The following is a 21,485-nucleotide window of genomic DNA, read 5'->3' on the forward strand; positions in this document are numbered from 1 at the left end:
AGAGAGAATCAGGGATTATCATCAGAGAGAATCAGAGATTATCATCAGAGAGAATCGGAGATTATCATGGATTATCATCAGAGAGAATCAGAGATTATCATCAGAGAGAATCAGAGATTATCAGAGATTATCATCAGAGAGAATCAGAGATTATCAGAGATGATCATCAGAGAGAATCAGAGATTATCATAGATTATCATCAGAGAGAATCAGAGATTATCAGGGATTATCATCAGAGAGAATCAGAGATTATCATCAGAGAGAATCAGGTATTATCAGAGATTATCATCAGAGAGAATCATAGATTATCATCAGAGAGAATCAGAGATTATCAGGGATTATCATCAGAGAGAATCAGGGATTAACATCAGAGAGTATTCGGGATTATCATCAGAGAGAATCCGGGATTATCAGGGATTAACATCAGAGAGAATCAAGGATTATCAGAGATTATCATCAGAGAGATTCAGGGATTATCAGAGATTATAATCAGAGATTGTTATCAGAGAGAATCAGGGATTATCATCAGCGAGAATCAGGGATTATCAGGGATTAACGTCAGAGAGAATCAGGGATTATCAGAGATTAATTTCAGAGATCATTATCAGAGAGAATCAGAGATTATCACCAGAGAGAATCAGGGATTGTCATCAGAGAGAATCGGGGATTATCAGAGATTATTATCAGAGAGAATCAGAGATTATCATCAGAGAGAATCAGGGATTATCATCAGAGAGAATCAGGGATTATCATCAGAGAGAATCAGAGATTATCAGGGATTAACATCAGAGAGAATCAGGGATTATCATCAGAGAGTCAGAGATTATCAGCGATTATCATCAGAGAGAATCAGGGATTATCAGAGATTAATTTCAGAGATCATTATCAGAGAGTATCAGAGATTATCACCAGAGAGAATCAGGGATTGTCATCAGAGAGAATCGGGGATTATCAGAGATTATTATCAGAGAGAATCAGAGATTATCATCAGAGAGAATCAGGGATTATCATCAGAGAGAATCAGGGATTATCATCAGAGAGAATCAGAGATTATTATCAGAGAGAATCAGAGATTATCATCAGAGAGAATCAGAGATTATTATCAGAGAGAATCAGAGATTATCATCAGAGAGAATCAGGGATTATCAGAGATTATTATCAGAGAGAATCAGAGATTATCAGAGATTATTATCAGAGAGAATCAGAGATTATCATCAGAGAGAATCAGGGATTATCAGAGATTATCATCAGAGAGAATCAGAGATTATTATCAGAGAGAATCAGGGATTTTTATCAGAGAGAATCAGGGATTATCATCAGAGAGAATCAGAGATTATTATCAGAGAGAATCAGGGATTATCAGAGATTATCATCAGAGAGAATCAGAGATTATCAGAGATTATCATCAGAGAGAATCAGGGATTATCAGAGATTATTATCAGAGATTATTATCAGAGAGAATCAGGGATTATCAGAGATTAACATCAGAGAGATTCAGGGATTTTCATCAGAGAGAATCAGAGATTATCATCAGAGAGAATCAGGGATTATCACCAGAGAGAATCAGAGATTATCAGGGATTAACATCAGAGAGAATCAGGGATTATCATCAGAGAGAATCAGAGATTATCATCAGAGAGAATCAGGGATTATCATCAGAGAGAATCAGGGATTATCATCAGAGAGAATCAGAGATTATCATCAGAGAGAATCAGGGATTAACATCAGAGAGAATCAGGGATTATCATCAGAGAGAATCAGAGATTATCATCAGAGAGAATCAGGGATTATCATCAGAGAGAATCAGAGATTATCATCAGAGAGAATCAGAGATTATCATCAGAGAGAATCAGGGATTATCAGAGATTATTATCAGAGAGAATCAGAGATTATCATCAGAGAGAATCAGGGATTATTATCAGAGAGAATCAGGGATTATCAGAGATTATTATCAGAGAGAATCTGAGATTATCATCAGAGAGAATCAGAGATTATTATCAGAGAGAATCAGGGATTATCAGGGATTATCATCAGAGAGAATCAGAGATTATCAGAGATTATCATCATAGAGAATCAGGGATTATCAGGGATTATCATCAGAAAGAATCAGAGATTATCAGAGATTATCATCAGAGAGTATCAGGGATTATCAGGGATTATCATCAGAGAGAATCAGAGATTATCAGAGATTATCATCCGAGAGAATCAGGGATTATCAGAGATTATCATCAGAGAGAATCAGGGATTATCAGAGATTATTATCAGAGAGAATCAGGGATTATCAGAGATTATTATCAGAGAGAATCAGGGATTATCATCAGAGAGAATCAGAGATTATCATCAGAGAGAATCAGAGATTATCATCAGAGATTATTATCAGAGAGAATCAGGGATTATCAGGGATTAACATCAGAGAGAATCAGGGACTATCAGAGATTATTATCAGAGAGAATCAGGGATTATCATCAGAGAGAATCAGGGATTATCAGGGATTAACATCAGAGAGAATCAGGGATTATCAGAGATTATTATCAGAGAGAATCAGAGATTATCATCAGAGAGAATCAGGGATTATCAGAGATTATTATTAGAGAGAATCAGAGATTATCATCAGAGAGAATCAGGGATTATCAGAGATTATTATCAGAGAGAATCAGAGATTATCATCAGAGAGAATCAGAGATTATCATCAGAGAGAATCAGGGATTATCAGCGATTATTATCAGAGAGAATCAGAGATTATCATCAGAGAGAATCAGGGATTATTATCAGAGAGAATCAGGGATTATCAGAGATTATTATCAGAGAGAATCAGAGATTATCATCAGAGAGAATCAGAGATTATCAGAGATTATTATCAGAGAGAATGAGGGATTATCAGGGATTATCATCAGAGAGAATCAGAGATTATCAGAGATTATCATCAGAGAGAATCAGGGATTATCAGGGATTATCATCAGAGAGAATCAGAGATTATCAGAGATTATCATCAGAGAGTATCAGGGATTATCAGGGATTATCATCAGAGAGAATCAGAGATTATCAGAGATTATCATCAGAGAGAATCAGGGATTATCAGAGATTATCATCAGAGAGAATCAGGGATTATCAGAGATTATTATCAGAGAGAATCAGGGATTATCAGAGATTATTATCAGAGAGAATCAGGGATTATCATCAGAGAGAATCAGAGATTATCATCAGAGAGAATCAGAGATTATCATCAGAGAGAATCAGAGATTATCATCAGAGATTATTATCAGAGAGAATCAGGGATTATCATCAGAGAGAATCAGGGATTATCAGGGATTAACATCAGAGAGAATCAGGGATTATCAGAGATTATTATCAGAGAGAATCAGAGATTATCATCAGAGAGAATCAGGGATTATCAGAGATTATTATCAGAGAGAATCAGAGATTATCAGAGATTATCATCAGAGAGAATCAGAGATTATCATCAGAGAAAATCAGAGATTATCAGAGATTATCATCAGAGAGAATCAGAGATTATTATTAGAGAGAATCAGAGATTATTATCAGAGAGAATCAGAGATTATTATCAGAGAGAATCAGAGATTATCAGGGATTATCATCAGAGAGAATCAGAGATTATCATCAGAGAGAATCAGAGATTATCATCAGAGAGAATCAGAGATTATCATCAGAGAGAATCAGAGATTATCATCAGAGAGAATCAGAGATTATCAGAGATTATCATCAGAGAGAATCAGGGATTATCATCAGAGAGAATCAGAGATTATCAGGGATTATCATCAGAGAGAATCAGAGATTATTATCAGAGAGAATCAGAGATTATCAGGGATTATCATCAGAGAGAATCAGAGATTATCATCAGAGAGAATCAGAGATTATCATCAGAGAGAATCAGAGATTATCATCAGAGAGAATCAGGGATTATCAGAGATTATCATCAGAGAGAATCAGAGATTATCATCAGAGAGAATCAGAGATTATCATCAGAGAGAATCAGAGATTATCATCAGAGAGAATCAGAGATTATCAGAGATTATCATCAGAGAGAATCAGGGATTATCATCAGAGAGAATTAGAGATTATCAGAGATTATCATCAGAGAGAATCAGAGATTATCATCAGAGAGAATCAGAGATTATCAGAGATTATCATCAGAGAGAATCAGAGATTATCATCAGAGAGAATCAGAGATTATCAGAGATTATCATCAGAGAGAATCAGAGATTATCAGGGATTATCTTCAGAGAGAATCAGGGATTATCATCAGAGAGAATCAGGGATTATCAGGGATTATCATCAGAGAGAATCAGAGATTATCAGAGATTATCATCAGAGAGAATCAGGGATTATCATCAGAGAGAATCAGGGATTATCATCAGAGAGAATCAGAGATTATCAGAGATTATCATCAGAGAGAATCAGGGATTATCATCAGAGATAATCAGTGATTATCAGGGATTATCATCAGAGAGAATCAGGGATTATCAGAGATTATCAGGGATTATCATCAGAGATTATCATCAACAACAACTATTCTGAGTAGTATTTTTGCCAAACCTGTCGACCTGTTCTGGTACTGAGGATAGACTGTTAAAAATGTTCAAACGTTTATTTGATTCTGCCGATATTGACTAATTGTTCTGTTTTTCCCTCCTTAATGTATAGTGCAATTATCTCCCTACACCTGAGGAGACCTATAGAAATACAGGTCATGATGTTCTTTACATTAATCCATTTTGCATTGAAAATGTTCTGTTATTCACATCGACTCAATAAAGTATTATTATAAGTAGCTCTATTAAAGCCCTTGTAATTCACATTACCTCATTTAGCCAAGACCCCTGCATGTACATAGGCCCGATGTGTTACACTCACCTTCTGATGGTGCAAAAATCAAGTCAATTGTCAATCGTTACATTTCAATTAAATATATTTGTTTAAAACCACTGCAGCATAATTTCTCTTGGCTCCAAATGTTGAATCATGGTACATTTCAAAATGAACCAAAAACGTATCAAAAGCCAACCATTCCTGGGAGCCGGGCTCCAGGCTCTTTCCTATCCCTACATTCGCCCCTTTTGCTCTGTTCCCAGGTCCTGCACTGTTCCTGTTATAGACCACCCCAGTTGAGGCCCCACACCCCACGTTACCTGATGCGCCTGCATTATTTACAAGGATATCCAGCCGTTTCTCCTCCTCCTTAATCTGCTGTGTGAATTTCCGCACTGATTCCATGGAGCTGGTGTCCAGTAAGCAGAGGTGAACGTTGCTGTTCCCCGTCTTGTGCCGTATCTCTTGCTTTGCTCTCTCTCCTCGCTCCAAACTACGGCAGGCCAAGATCACACGAGCATTTCTCTGGGCAAAATCCTGTGCGATGCATCTCCCAATCCCTGGGCAGAGGGTAAAGGGTTGAAGGCAACGCAAAGTTGTAAAATACAATGCTTTTCCTTTAGGAGGGCAGACTCTCCCTTTGGAACAGCCCTTCCTCGCCAGAAAGCTCATTCCCTTCCTCTAGAGCAGATGGTCCCATCTCCCCCCGTCTGGAATGGTCCCATCTCCCCCCGTCTGGAATGGTCCCATCTCCCCCGCTCTGGAATGGTCCCATCTCCCCCCCTCTGGAATGGTCCCATCTCCCCCCCTCTGGAATGGTCCCATCTCCCCCCTCTGGAATGGTCCCATCTCCCCCCCTCTGGAATGGTCCCATCTCCCCCCCTCTGGAATGGTCCCATCTCCCCCCCTCTGGAATGGTCCCATCTCCCCCCTCTGGAATGGTCCCATCTCCCCCCCTCTGGAATGGTCCCATCTCCCCCCCTCTGGAATGGTCCCATCTCCCCCACTCTGGAATGGTCCCATCTCCCTCCCTCTGGAATGGTCCCATCTCCCTCCCTCTGGAATGGTCCCATCTCCCCCCCCCCTCTGGAATGGTCCCATCTCCCCCCCTCTGGAATGGTCCCATCTCCCCCCTCTGGAATGGTCCCATCTCCCCCCCTCTGGAATGGTCCCAACTCCCCCCCTCTGGAATGGTCCCATCTCCCCCCCTCTGGAATGGTCCCATCTCCCCCCCTCTGGAATGGTCCCATCTCCCCGTTCCCCCCCCTCCCTATTTACATCGAGTTACATCGAAACTATAGCACAGAAATAGGCCATTGGGCCCAGCTAATCTATGCCGGTGTTTATGCTTCACACGAGCCTCCTCCCTTCCTACTTCATCCCACCATATCATCATATCCTTCTATTCCTTTCCCCCTCTTGTGTTTATCCAGCTTCTCCTTAAATGTATCTATACTATTCGCCTCAACTGCTCCTTGTGGTCGCAAGTTCCACATTCTAACCACTCTCTGGATAAAGAAGTTTCTCCTTTTTTTTGTTCGTTCATGGGATGTGGGCGTCGCTGGCGAGGCCAGCATTTATTGCCCATCCCTAATTGCCCTTGAGAAGGTGGTGGTGAGCCGCCTTCTTGAACCGCTGCAGTCCGTGTGGTGAAGGTTCTCCCACAGTGCTGTTAGGAAGGGAGTTCCAGGATTTTGACCCAGCGACGATGAAGGAACAGCGATATATTTCCAAGTCGGGATGGTGTGTGACTTGGTGGGGAACGTGCAGGTGGTGTTGTTCCCATGTGCCTGCTGCTCTTGTCCTTCTAGGTGGTAGAGGTCGCGGGTTTGGGAGGTGCTGTCGAAGAAGCCTTGGTGAGTTGCTGCAGTGCATCCTGTGGATGGTACACACTGCAGCCACGGTGCGCCGGTGGTGAAGGGAGTGAATGTTTAGGGTGGTGGGTGGGGTGCCAATCAAGCGGGCTGCTTTGTCCTGGATGGTGTTGAGCTTCTTCAGTATTGTCGGAACTGCACTCATCCAGGCTAGTGGAGAATATTCCATCACACTCCTGACTTGTGCCTTGTAGATGGTGGAAAGGCTTTGGGGAGTCAGGAGGTGAGTCACTCACCGCAGAATACCTAGCCTCTGACCTGCTCTTGTAGCCACAGTATTTATGTGGCTGGTCCAGTTAAGTTTCTGGTCAATGGTGACCCCAGGATGTTGATGGTGGGGGATTTGGCGATGGTAATGGTTTTGAATGTCAAGGGGAGGTGGTTAGATTCTCTCTTGTTGGAGATGGTCATTGCCTGGCATTTGTCTGCCGCGAATGTTACTTAGAAACATAGAAAGGTTACAGCATGGAAGGAGGCCATTCGGCCCATCGATTCCATATGATGGAGGGAAGGTCATTGATGAAGCAACTGAAGATGGTTGGGCCGAGGACACTGCCCTGAGGAACTCCTGCAGTAATGTCCTGGGGCTGAGATGATTGGCCTCCAACAACCACTACCATCTTCCTTTGTGCTAGGTATGACTCCAGCCACTGGAGAGCTTTCCCCTTGATTCCCATTGACTTCAATTTTACGAGGGCTCCTTGGTGCCACACTCGGTCAAATGCTGCCTTGGTGTCAAGGGCAGTCACTCTCACCTCACCTCCTCTTTGCCTGTCTGACAGTCACCCAGTCCCTCTCTCCCTGCACTCCCTTAATCTGTGGGGTGACCACCTCCTGAAACGTGCTATCCATGAAACTCTCAGCTTCGCGGATACACTGCAGCGATGCCAACTGCTGCTAAGGTACCAAACCTGGAGAATGAATTAAACAAACAAGCACTAATCCTTGCTACCTGTTGCAGCCGGCCTTGGAAATGCCAGGAGAGGTGCACAGGCAGCGAAAGAAGGAAATTCTCCCATTGCATATTGAAGTATCCTAAATCGATCTGACTGGGATTGCTCATTACTGTTTGAGTGGAGCAACTCCTCCCTTCCACCATTTTGAAGCCCCTTGTGAAAGCAGAAACCTTTCTCCAGGCTTCTAACTCTCCCCTGCATTCCTTCAGCGCACGGACAGACTCTGGTCTCCAGTGTTTCTTCGCTGCTTGGAATGAGCCCAGGTTTGTGAGAAGAGAGAGGAGGGATGGCGAAGCTGTCGGATTGCCGCTGGCGATGGAGTTGGTGAGAGGGGGGGGAGAGGGTGGGGGGCGGAGTACGGGGGAGGGGGCGGTGCAGGTATTGACACCTAATCCAAAAAGTAGAGCAGGAGAGAGCGTCTGACGGTTCAGGGAACAATCAGTTAACAATTCTGTGCCAAGCTAAGTAAACGGAGTACAGGGAGCCAACACAACATAAGAAATAGGAGCAGGAGCAGGCCATTCGGCCCCTCGAGCCTGCTCCGCCATTCAATCAGATCATGACTGATCTTCGACCTCAGCTCCACTTTCCCGCCCAATCCCCATATTCCTTGATTCCCTGAGAGTCCAAAAATCTATTGATCCCAGTCTTGAATATATTCAATGACTCAGCATCCACAGCCCTCTGGGGTAGAGAATTCCAAATATCCATAACCCTCTGAGTGAAGAAATTCCTCCTCATCTCTGTCCTAAATATCTGACCCCTTATCCTGAGACTATGCCCATCTATGTTCTAGACTCTCTCCAGCCAGGGGAAACAACCTCTCGGTATCTACCCTGTCAAGCCTGATCAGAATCTTATACATTTCAATGAGATCACCTCTTATTCTTCTAAACTCCAGAGAGTGTAGGCCCATTCTACTCAATCTCTCCTCATAGGACAACCCTCTCATCCCAGGAATCAATCTAGTGAACCTCTGTTGTACCGCCTCTAAGGCAAGTATATCCTTCCTTAGGTAAGGAGACCAAAACTGTACACAATACTCCAGGTGTGTTCTCACCAGAGCTCTACATAATTGCAGCAAGACTTCCTTACTCTTGTAATCCAACCCCCTCACAATAAAGGCCAACATATCATTTGCCTTCCTAATTGCTTGCTGCACCTGCATGTTAACTTTCTGTATTTCGTGTACCAGGTCACTCAAGTCTCTCTGAACACCAACATTTAATAGTTTCTCACCGTTTAAAAAATATTCTGTTTTTCTATTTTTCCCACCAAAGTGAATAACCTTACATTTCCCCACATTATACTCCATCTGCCATGTTCTTGCCCACTCACTTAACCTGTCTATACCCCTTGCAGACTCTTTGGGCTCGATTTTCACACCCGCGATCGGGTGCGTTCCTGGCGGGGGGGCTACGAAAATCGGGGATTCCCGGGGTGAGTCTGGAGCCCGGCTCCAACCCGCCCCATTTCCGGGTTCCCCACTGACGCGCTGGCATGCGCGCGCAGCCCCCGCATGTGGGACTCCCACCGGCAATTAAAGCCGGCGGGGTGAGACTTAAGGTATTTATTTTGGTATTTCAGGTCATTCACAGACCTGATTGACGAGATATTTTCAGAGGGTTGGGATTTTACAAACAACTGGGACTGTTTCCCGTACTGGGGGAAACACTCCCAGTTCAAATGGACGTGTTGCAGCCACCAGCCTGTGGCAGCTGCAAAGGTCCATTTGCCAGGTGCGGGGGGGAGACCCTCACTCATTGCAGGAGGCCACTCTGTCACCTTGGACAAAGTTTGGCCTCCACCACCCTCCTCCTAACAACAAAATTCACCAACTTGCACACTTAACCCGGGGTCCAGACACATTTACCTACCTTGCGGACCCCCTCAGATGTACATCTTCCAGATGGGGGCCGCCATAGCTGCAGTCATGACCTCCTCGGAGGGCGAACAGCATCACCAGCCTCACCAGCCACACCGTCCACCTCTGACACGTGGAGCTCCACAATACAGTGCTGTGACACATCCACCTGCACAGCAGGAGGGAGGGCAACGTCAGAGAGAGACGTGTCGCAGAGGGCACTACCCTCGCCACAGGGTCCACAGACCGAGGCTCAGCTTCCTGGACCTCTCTGAGCAGCAGTGCACACGGAGGCTCAGAGTCACTCGACATGTAGTCGTGGACATCTGCAGTCTCCTTCATGCCGAGCTGCTCCCGGCTGGCCCGAGCACCATCTTCTTACCTGTCGCTGTCAAAGTCACCACTGCCCTCAACAACTTCTCCTCCGCATCCTTCCAGGGTGCCACCGGGGACATCGCCGACGTCTCTCAGTCGTCTGCACAAAAGAGCCCTGCAAATACACCTACACCCACTCTGCAGTGACACAATGGGTGGCATCAGGTGTGGGTCTTCATGGTGATCCTCAGGAAAGGGCATTATTGCACAAACCAGACAAGATTCGCAAAGACGTGGCAGTAGTGGTGCCAATATATGTGATGTGAGTTGGTCAGAAATTAAATAGAAGTAAAAACCATGACAAACCCTCAAACACCCTTGTGCATCCCCTTCATGCTCACGACACGTTTGCCTTACGCTGCCTACTGCACATATGTGATGCATGCCCTGTGGCTGCAGCACAGGTGGTGGCAGGTTGGGTGAGGCTGACCGTGAAAGAGATGCACGAGAGGGTGAGTATGGGATAGAGCCATGAGATTGTATGAGGATTGGGTTGAGTGGTAGTGGCGGGATGAGTACTGGCGAGGTGAGTAGGTGCAGGTAAGATGAGGATGAGGTTTGAGTGGGTATGAGGGGTGATGTGACAGAGTAGTGTTGGCGGTGCAGAAGGAGATGTGGGGTGGGGGCAGTGATGTGGCAGATGGAGTGTAGGGGAATGAGTAAGTGTACTCACTTTGGCTGACCTACTGAGGTCATTGCAGCGCCTCCTGCACTGTATGCAGGTGGGCGATATGTTGGTGGCGCAGGTGACCTCCTCTGTCACCTTGAGCCAGGCCTTCTTGGTGTCAGAGGCAGGCTGCTTCCTCCCGCCCACCGGGGGGAAGATCTCTGTCGTCCCCCTCCTCCTCACCCCATCCAATAAGAGCTGGAGTGAGGCATCATTAAACTGGGAGCAGCCTTCCCCCTGGGCTGCTCCATGCTGTAATTTTTCCTATTTCTTGCAGCATCAGTCAGTGGAGGACTGCCCCTTTAAATAGGGCTCCTCCAGCTGACAGACCTTACTGCACATGCTCAGTCCGCCCGCCGCGCAGATCAACAGCGGGGAACCCGGAACAAGAGGTAAGTGGATCCAATCAACCTGCGATTGCGCGCAGGGCAGACTGATTTCACCGGGCGCGTTACCCACGCACACAATCGACCCCCCGCCGCGAAACCGCCACCCTGGTAATATCGGGCCCAAAGTGTCCTCCTCACAGCTTACTTTCCCACCTAGCTGTATGGCACTTCAGGGCATAAGAATATAAGAGATAGGAGCAGGAGGAGGCCATTCGGCCCCTCGAGCCTGCTCCGCCATTTAATGAGATCATGGCTGATCTGATCTTTACCTCAACTCCACTTTCCTGCCCTTTCCCCATATCCTTTGACTCCCTCGCTGATCAAAAATTTGTCTAACTCAGCCTTGAATGTATTCAATGACTCAGCCTCCACAGCTTTTTGGGGTAAAGAATTCTAAAGATTCAGGACCCTCTGGGAGAAGAAATTCCTCCTCATCTCCGTCTTAAACGGGTGACCCTTATTCTGAGACTATGCCCCCTAGTTTTAGACTCCCCCATCAGGGGTAACATCCTCTCAGCATCTACCCTATCGAGTCCCCTCAGAATCTTATATGTTTCAATAAGATCTCCTCTCATTCTTCTAAACTCCAATGAGTATAGACCCAACCTGTTCAACCTTTCCTCATAAGACAACCCTTCCATACCCGGAATCAACCTAGTGAACGTTGTCTGAACTGCCTCCTTTGTATGTCCTTCCTTAAATAATGGCACCAGAACTGTACGCAGTACTCCAGGTGTGGTCTCCCCAGCACTCTGTACAGTTGGAGCATGACTTCCCTGCTTTTATACTCCATCCCCCTAGAAATAAAGGCCAATATTCCATTTGCCTTCTGGATTACCTGCTGCACTTGTATGTTGACTTTTTGTGTTTCATGTACGAGGACACCCAGATCCCTCTGTACCACAGCATTCTGTAGTATTTTTCCATTTATATATTTTGCTTTTTTATTACCTCCTGGGGCTGTGAAAGGGGCTATCTAAATACAAGCCTGTCTTTATAGCACCTTCAGTATGCCTAAGGCTTTTCAATTTTGTATTATAATGTTTTTTCCAGTCTGTAGGAATGCTTCAGACTGGTTAAGCGATGACTGATGCAGCTTTTTAAGGGGGCCACCGAAAGTTATATTCTGTCTGTAAACTCCGGGATTGGTTTTATGGAGTTGAATGCCGAGCAATTGGTGGTTTGACTGAGAGGGAAGGTTGTTGGCCGTGCCCCTCCATCCAATATTGTCATTGGATCCTCAACACCACCGAAACCAGTCACGGCGATTCACTGTAATGTCTCAAATGACCAGCGGCGCCTCCGCCAGTGCTGCATTCCCCGCTCACAACCCGCAAAGCTCAGCCTGGACTCTGGAGCCTCAGGTCCGGCGGTGGGGCTCTGACCCTGGGGTCCGGCGGTGGGACTCTGACCCTGGGGTCCTGGGGTCCGGCGGTGGGACTCTGACCCTGGGGTCCGGTGGTGGGGCTCTGACCCTGGGGTCCGGCGGTGGGACTCTGACCCTGGGGTCCGGCGGTGGGGCTCTGACCCTGGGGTCCGGCGGTGGGACTCTGACCCTGGGGTCCGGCGGTGGGGCTCTGACCCTGGGGTCCGGCGGTGGGACTCTGACCCTGGGGTCCGGCGGTGGGGCTCTGACTCTGACTCTGACCCTGGGGTCCGGCGGTGGGGCTCTGACTCTGACTCTGACCCTGGGGTCCGGCGGTGGGACTCTGACTCTGACCCTGGGGTCCGGTGGTGGGGCTCTGACTCTGACTCTGACCCTGGGGTCCGGCGGTGGGACTCTGACTCTGACCCTGGGGTCCGGTGGTGGGGCTCTGACTCTGACCCTGGGGTCCGGTGGTGGGGCTCTGACTCTGACTCTGACTCTGACCCTGGGGTCCGGCGGTGGGGCTCTGACCCTGGGGTCCGGTGGTGGGGCTCTGACTCTGACCCTGGGGTCCGGTGGTGGGGCTCTGACTCTGACTCTGACTCTGACCCTGGGGTCCGGCGGTGGGGCTCTGACTCTGACTCTGACCCTGGGGTCCGGCGGTGGGACTCTGACCCTGACCCTGGGGTCCGGCGGTGGGACTCTGACTCTGACTCTGACCCTGGGGTCCGGCGGTGGGACTCTGACTCTGACCCTGGGGTCCGGCGGTGGGACTCTGACCCTGACCCTGGGGTCCGGCGGTGGGACTCTGACTCTGACTCTGACCCTGGGGTCCGGCGGTGGGACTCTGACTCTGACTCTGGGGTCCGGCGGTGGGGCTCTGACCCTGGGGTCCGGCGGTGGGACTCTGACCCTGGGGTCCGGCGGTGGGACTCTGACTCTGACTCTGACCCTGGGGTCCGGCGGTGGGACTCTGACTCTGACCCTGGGGTCCGGTGGTGGGACTCTGACTCTGACTCTGACCCTGGGGTCCGGTGGTGGGACTCTGACTCTGACTCTGACCCTGGGGTCCGGCGGTGGGGCTCTGACTCTGACCCTGACCCTGACCCAGAGGGGACCCTTCCTTACCTGTGTTAGCTCCAGTGACAATTGCCGTTCTGCCGCTTAGATCCACTCGACACATCCCTGGTCTCCACCATCCTCTCCTTTGCAGCCTGACAACGAGAAAGAGAATAAGTGAAAGTAGGAACCAGCCAGGGTGAGAGGCGAGTGAGATGAGCTGGGCGGCGAGACGCGAGAGCTCCATAATTACTGCAACCCAGTCGGATGGTGCGAAGGGCAACAGACTGTATCGGCAGCAATGTTAGCTCAATGTACAGGTTCCACCAGTAATCTGATCCCAGGAAAACTTTTCTCCATTCACCGCCTCTCGGTCATGAACTCCACAGAAAGTTGTGCTTTGTTAAAGGGGCAGTGTCATACAAATGAAAACAATTTTACAACACCAAGTTATAGTCCAGCAATTTTATTTTAAATTCACAAGCTTTCGGAGGCTTCCTCCTTCCTCAGGTGAACGATGTGGAAATGAAATCCTCGAAATGAAGTCGCATTTATAATTCACAGAACAATGCTTGGTGATGACAGACAGTTTTTTCAACTGCCCGTTGCCAAGGCAATCAGTGTGCAGACAGACAGGTGTTACCTGCCAGGTCTCAGAATATACAAATCACCAAAAAAGACAACAAACAAAAAAAACAGAGATAGAGAGGTAGAAACATAGAAAAGACAGCAACTGACCCGTTATATTAAAAACAGATAACATTTGTTCGCTGGTGGGGTAACGTGTAGCGTGACATGAACCCAAGATCCCGGTTGAGGCCGTCCTCATGGGTGCGGAACTTGGCTATCAATTTCTGCTCGACAATTTTGCGTTGTCGTGTGTCTCAAAGGCCGCCTTGGAGTACGCTTACCCGAAGGTCGGTGGCTGAATGTCCTTGACTGCTGAAGTGTTCCCCGACTGGGAGGGAACCCTCCTGTTTGGCGATTGTTGCGCGGTGTCCGTTCATCCGTTGTCGCAGTGTCTGCATGGTCTCGCCAATGTACCATGCTCTAGGGCATCCTTTCCTGCAACGTATGAGGTAGACAACGTTGGCTGAGTCACAGGAGTATGAACCATGCACCTGGTGGGTGGTGTCCTCTCGTGTGATGGTGGTATCTGTGTCGATGATCTGGCATGTCTTGCAGAGGTTACCGCGGCAGAGTTGTGTGGTGTCGTGGACGATGAAGGAACGGCGATATATTTCCAAATCGGGATGGTGTGTGACTTGGAGGGGAACGTGCAGGTGGTGTTGTTCCCATGTGCCTGCTGCTCTTGTCCTTCTAGGTGGTAGAGGTTGTGGGTTTGGGAGGTGCTGTCGAAGAAGCCTTGGCGAGTTGCTGCAGTGCATCCTGTGGATGGCACACACTGCAGCAACTGTGCGCCGGTGGTGAAGGGAGTGAATGTTTAGGGTGGTGGATGGGGTGCCAATCAAGCGGGCTGCCTTATCTTGGATGGTGTCGATCTTCTTGAGTGTTGTTGGAGCTGCACTCATCCAAGCAAGTGGAGAGTATTCCATCACACTCCTGACTTGTGCCATGTAGATGGTGGAAAGGCTTTGGGGAGTCAGGAGGTGAGTCACTCACCACAGAATACCCAGCCTCTGACCTGCTCTCGTAGCCACAGTATTTATATGGCTGGTCCAGTTAAGTTTCTGGTCAATGGTGACCCCCAGGATGTTGATGGTGGGGGATTCGGTGATGGTAATGCCGTTGAATGTCAGGGGGAGGTGGTTAGACTCTCTCTTGTTGGAGATGGTCATTGCCTGGCACTTATCTGGCGCGAATGTTACTTGCCACTTATCAGCCCAAGCCTGGATGTTGTCCAGGTCTTGCTGCATGCGGGCTCGGACTGCTTCATTATTTGAGGGGTTGCGAATGGAACTGAACACTGTGCAGTCATCAGCGAACATCCCCATTTCTGACCTTATGATGGAGGGAAGGTCATTGATGAAGCAGCTGAAGATGGTTGGGCCTAGGACACTGCCCTGAGGAACTCCTGCAGCAATGTCCTGGGGCTGAGATGATTGGCCTCCAACAACCACCACCATCTTCCTTTGTGTTAGGTATGACTCCAGCCACTGGAGAGTTTTCCCCCTGATTCCCATTGACTTCAATTTTACTAGGGCTCCTTGGTGCCACACTCGGTCAAATGCTGCCTTGATGTCAAGGGCAGTCACTCTCACCTCACCTCTGGAATTCAGCTCTTTTGTCCATGTTTGGACCAAGGCTGTAATGAGGTCTGGAGCCGAGTGGTCCTGGCGGAACCCAAACTGAGCATCGGTGAGTAGGTTATTGGTGAGTAAGTGCCGCTTGATAGCACTGTCGACGACACCTTCCATCACTTTGCTGATGATTGAGAGTAGACTGATGGGGCGGTAATTGGCCGGATTGGATTTGTCCTGCTTTTTGTGGACAGGACATACCTGGGCAATTTTCCACATTGTCAGGTAGATGCCAGTGTTGTAGCTGTACTGGAACAGCTTGGCTGGAGGCGCAGCTAGTTCTGGAGCACAAGTCTTCAGCACTACAGCTGGGATGTTGTCGGGGCCCATAGCCTTTGCTGTATCCAGTGCACTCAGCCGTTTCTTGATATCATGTGGAGTGAATCGAATTGGCCGAAGACTGGCTTCCGTGATGGTGGGGATATCGGGAGGAGGCTGAGATGGATCATCCACTCGGCACTTCTGGCTGAAGATGGTTTCAAACGCTTCAGCCTTGTCTTTTGCACTCACGTGCTGGGCTCCGCCAGCATTGAGGATGGGGATGTTTACAGAGCCTCCTCCTCCCGTTAGTTGTTTAATTGTCCACCACCATTCACGACTGGATGTGGCAGGACTGCAGAGCTTTGATCTGATCCGTTGGTTGTGGAATCGCTTCGCTCTGTCTATAGCATGTTGCTTCCGCTGTTTAGCATGCATGTAGTCCTGAGTTGTAGCTTCACCAGGTTGGCACCTCATTTTTAGGTACGCCTGGTGCTGCTCCTGGCATGCTCTTCTACACTCCTCATTGAACCAGGGTTGATCCCCTGGCTTGTTGGTAATGGTAGAGTGAGGAATATGCCGGGCCATGAGGTTACAGATTGTGGTGGAATACAATTCTGCTGCTGCTGATGGCCCACAGCGCCTCATGGATGCCCAGTTTTGAGCTGCTAGATCTGTTCTGAATCTATCCCATTTAGCACGGTGGTAGTGCCACACAACACGTTGGATGGTGTCCTCAGTGCGAAGACGGGACTTCATCTCCATGAGGACAGTACGGTGGTCACTCTTACCAATACTGTCATGGACAGATGCATTTGCGACAGTTAGATTGGTGAGGACGAGGTCAAGTAAGTTTTTCCCTCGTGTTGGTTCGCTCACCACCTGCCGCAGGCCCAGTCTAGCAGCTATGTCCTTCAGGACTCGGCCAGCTCGGTCAGTAGTGGTGCTACCGAGCCACTATTGGTGATGGACATTGAAGTCCCCCACCCAGAGTACATTTTGTGCCCTTGCTACCCTCAGTGCTTCCTCCAAGTGGTGTTCAACATGGAGGAGGACTGATTCATCAGCTGAGGGAGGACGGTAGGTGGTAATCAGCAGGAGGTTTCCTTGCCCATGTTTGACCTGATGCCATGAGATTTCATGGGGTCCAGAGTCAATGTTGAGGACTCCCAGGGCCACTCCCTCCTGACTGTATATCACTGTACCGCCACCTCTGGTGGGTCTGTCCTGCCGGTGGGACAGGACATACCCAGGGATGGTGATGGAAGAGTCTGGGACGTTGGCTGAAAGATATGATTCTGTGAGTAGAATGATAGAATGAAACAACAAAGAAGGAGGCCATTCAACCTATCGTGCCTGTGCCAATTGTTTCCTCATGTCGCCTCTGGTTCTTTTGCCAATCACCTTAAATCTGTGTCCTCTGGTTACTGACTCCTCCACCAATGGGAACAGCTCATCCTTATTTACTCTATCAAAACTTTTCATGATTTTGAACACCTCTATCAAATCTAGATTTATTTCGTTCTTTTTAAACTGAATTCAAATTCATAAATTGCCAAGAACTAATATTTCTTAATTCACCGAGTTAGTTCAGGTTATTGACAAGATCGCGACTTTAGCAATGATTCCAGGAATTTATACCCCCTTGTCCTAAGTTGGTGCAGTGGGATTAGTTGTCCCACCTCCCTTTGGGACGCTCATGCTTGTTTATGGGAAATTGGTGCAATGTATTCCTGCCCACCATTGTAACATTTCTTCCTTCATTCCGATGTCTGTTCTCTCAGTAAAACAAACCTTGCTTCTGTTTTCAGAAACTTAACTCTTGCCTTTGCCTTTGGCTCTCCATTTGCCACAATACTTCTGCAGCTACCGATCTAAGGTTCTAGTCAATCCTTTAGTTTCCTTAAAACTGGGACTGAAAAGTCCAAACATCCTCCAGCCACAACATTTCTGCAGCTACCAATCTGCTCGATCACACTCTCACCTCCACCTTTGATGCTCTTGTCCCCAGTAATAGCCTTTCTCTCTCCCACCCTGACTGTTCCCCTTGGTATAGCCCCCATTTTCGCTCCCTTAATTCCAGGGATGTAGATTTGAACGTTTATGGCCACAACTGGTTTAGCCATTCATGCCAGATCTGACTGGACCACATAAAGCACTATCAGGTCCTGCTCTCCACTGCCAAAACTGCTCACTATTCCAGGATCATCCTGGAATGTAAAGATAATCCCCGGCTTCTCTTCTCCACTATAAACCGTCTCCTTAAACCCCTCTCCCCTGCCCCCTCCACCCTCACCTCCAACAACAAATGCGAGGAGCTCATGGAATTCTTTGTCATTAAGATTGAGACCATCTGCCCGGCTGCCTCTGCTGCTTCCTTCCTTTCCCCAGCCCACCGAGCCAAACTTCCCCTCCAGTTCCCCCCTGTCCTCGCCCTGAACTCACATCTTTCTCTAGTTTCTCTCCTATCTCCCATCATGCCCTCTCCAAGCTCTTGACCATGAGACCCACCTCCTTCTCCCTCGACCCTATTCCCACCAAACTGCTGACCACCCAACTTCCCTTCCTGGCCCCCAGGTTAGCTGATATTGTTAACGGTTCCCTCTTCTCAGGTACTGTCCCCCCCCGCCTTCAAAACTCCCCTCCTCAAAAAACCCACCCTTGACCCCTCCGTCCTTGCAAACTCCCGCCCCATCTCCACCCTCCCTTTCCTCTCCAAAGTCCTTCAATGTTTTGTCGCCTCCCAAATCCGTGCCCATCTTTCCCACAACTCCATGTTTGAATCCCTCCAATCAGGTTTCCTCCCTGCCACAGTACTGAAACGGCCCTTATTAAAGTCACAAATGACATCCTGTGTGACTGTGACCGCGGTAAACTCTCCCTCCTCATCCTCCTCCACCTGTCCGCAGCCTTTGACATGTTGACCACACCATCCTCCTCCATCACCTCTCCTCCATCGTCCAGCTGGGTGGGACTGCCCTCTCCTGGTTCCATTCTCATCTATCCAGTCATAACCAGAGAATCTCCTGGAATGTCTTCTCTTCCCGCTCCCGCACCGTAACCTCTGGAGACCCCTGAGAATCTATCCTCGGCCCCCTCCTATTTCTCATCTACATGCTGCCCCTCGGTGACATCATCCAAAAACACAACATCAGATTCCACATGTACACTGACGACACCCAGCTCTACCTCACCACCACCTCCCTCGACCCCCCCACTGCCTCATTATTGTCAGACTGCTTGTCCAACATCCAGTCCTCGATAATGCAAGTTCTCGGAGGATTGTAGGGCTGGAATAGGTTGCAGTGATAGGGAGGGGCAAGACCATGAAAGGACTGAAACACGAGGGTGAGAATTTCAATTTGGAGGCATTGGGGGACTGGGAGCCAATGTAGGTCAGCAAGGACAGGGGTGATGGGTGAATGGGACTTAGGATACGGGCATCAGAGTTTTGGATGAGCTCAAGTTTATGGAGGGTGGAAGATGGGAGGCCGGCCAGAAGGGCATTGGAATAGTCGAGTCTGGAGGTAACAAAAGCATGGATGAGGGTTTCAGCAGCAGATGAGCTGAGGCAGGGCGGAGACGGGCGATGTTACGGAGGTGGAAGTAGGTGGTCTTGGTGATGGAGCGGATATGTGGTCAGAAGCTGATCTCAGGGTCAAATAGGACACCGAGGTTGTGAATGGTCTGGTTCAGCCTCAGACAGTGAGAGGGAGAGGGATGGAGTCGGTGGCGAGGGAACGGAGTTTGTGGCAGGGACCGAAGACGATGGTTTCAGTCTCTCCAATGTTTAACTGGAGATACAGTGTATCGTGGTTATGTTACTCAACTAGTAATCCAGAGAATGAGTTCAAATCCCACCATGGCAGTTTGAGAATTTGTTCAAATTCAAATCTGGAATTAAAAAGCTGGGATCAGTAAAAGTGACCCTGAAACTATTGGATTGTTGTAAAAACCCAACTGGTTCACTAATGTCCTTTAAGGAAGGAAACCTGCCGTCTTTACCCGGACTGGGCCTGTATGTGACTCCAAACCCACAGCAATGTGGCTGACTCTTAACTGCCCCCAGTTTTAAGGAAACTAAAGGATTGACTAGAACCTCACTGTGTTTCCCCACTTCACTCCCGTGTTTCTCCACTTCACTCCCGTGTTTCCCCACTTCACTCCCGTGTTTCTCCACTTCACTCCCGTGTTTCTCCACTTCACTCCCGTGTTTCTCCACTTCACTCCCGTGTTTCTCCACTTCACTCCTTGCTCCTTGGCATCCATTTGCTCCATGGTATCCGTGGTTGCGCTCATGGGTGTCCTCCTCTAATGGTCATTGTCAACGGGTACACCCAATTAAACAACGTCTGGAGATCCCAACACTATCTCTTGTCCCCTCTTCCTAAAAGAAAGCAAGCTAATTTGGATACAGCAAGGTCCCACAAACAGCAATGTGATAATAACCAGATTTCAGTTAATCAGGGAGAGCCAGCATGGATTTGTGAAAGGTAGGTCGTGCCTGACAGACCTGATTGAATTTTTTGAAGAGGTGACTAAAGTAGTGGACAGGGGAATGTCGATGGATGTTATTTATATGGACTTCAAGAAGGCATTTGATAAGGTCCCACATAAAAGACTGTTAGCTAAGATAGAAGCCCATGGAATCGAGGGAAAAGTACGGACTTGGTTAGGAAGTTGGCTGAGCGAAAGGCGACAGAGAGTAGGGATAATGGGAAGGTACTCACATTGGCAGGATGTGACTAGTGGAGTCCCGCAGGGATCTGTCTTGGGGCCTCAATTATTCACAATATTTATTAACGACTTAGATGAAGGCATAGAAAGTCTCATATCTAAGTTTGCCGATGACACAAAGATTGGTGGCATTGTAAGCAGTGTAGATGAAAACATAAAATTACAAACCGATATTGATAGATTAGGTGAATGGGCAAAACTGTGGCAAATGGAATTCAATGTCGACAAATGTGAGGTCATCCACTTTGGATCAATAAAGGATAGAACAGGGTACTTTCTAAATGGTAAAAAGTTAAAAACAGTGGATGTCCAAAGGGACTTAGGGGTTCAGGTACACAGATCATTGAAGTGTCATGAACAGGTGCAGAAAATAATCAAGAAGGCTAATGGAATGCTGGCCTTTATATCTAGAGGACGAGAGTACAAGGGGGCAGAAGTTATGCTGCAGCTATACAAAACCCTGGTTAGACCACACCTGGAGTACTGTGAGCAGTTCTGGGCACCGCACCTTCGGAAGGACATATTGGCCTTGGAGGGAGTGCAGCGTAGGTTTACTAGAATGATACCTGGACTTCAAGGGTTAAGTTACGAGGAGAGATTACACAAATTGGGGTTGTATTCTCTGGAGTTTCGAAGGTTAAGGGGTGATCTGATCGAAGTTTATAAGATATTAAGGGGAACAGATAGGGTGGATAGAGAGAAACTATTTCCACTGGTTGGGGATTCTAGGAGTAGGGGGCACAGTCTAAAAATTAGAGCCAGACCTTTCAGGAGTGAGATTAGAAAACATTTCTACACACAAAGGGTGGTAGAAGTTTGGAACTCTCTTCCGCAAACGGCAATTGATACCAG

At 47.9% G+C, this 21,485-nt stretch overlaps 1 protein-coding gene across 1 annotated transcript in view; it reads right to left on the minus strand.

Moving 5' to 3' along the window:
* Nucleotides 1-13,690, minus strand: part of zgc:64106 (uncharacterized protein LOC393348 homolog) — a 126,845-nt gene extending 113,155 nt beyond the window's left edge. The window contains exons 1-2 of the mRNA XM_067978141.1: nucleotides 13,447-13,690; nucleotides 5,148-5,387 (exon numbers count right to left, since the gene is read on the minus strand). Of these exons, the coding sequence (XP_067834242.1) occupies nucleotides 5,148-5,387; nucleotides 13,447-13,624 (418 nt within the window). The 5' untranslated portion in view covers nucleotides 13,625-13,690. The remainder of the gene's footprint in view (nucleotides 1-5,147; nucleotides 5,388-13,446) is intronic.
* Nucleotides 13,691-21,485: the final 7,795 nt, after the last annotated feature.

The sequence above is a fragment of the Heptranchias perlo genome, unplaced genomic scaffold, assembly GCF_035084215.1.
Source record: "Heptranchias perlo isolate sHepPer1 unplaced genomic scaffold, sHepPer1.hap1 HAP1_SCAFFOLD_231, whole genome shotgun sequence".
In the NCBI taxonomy this organism is placed as follows: domain Eukaryota; kingdom Metazoa; phylum Chordata; class Chondrichthyes; order Hexanchiformes; family Hexanchidae; genus Heptranchias; species Heptranchias perlo.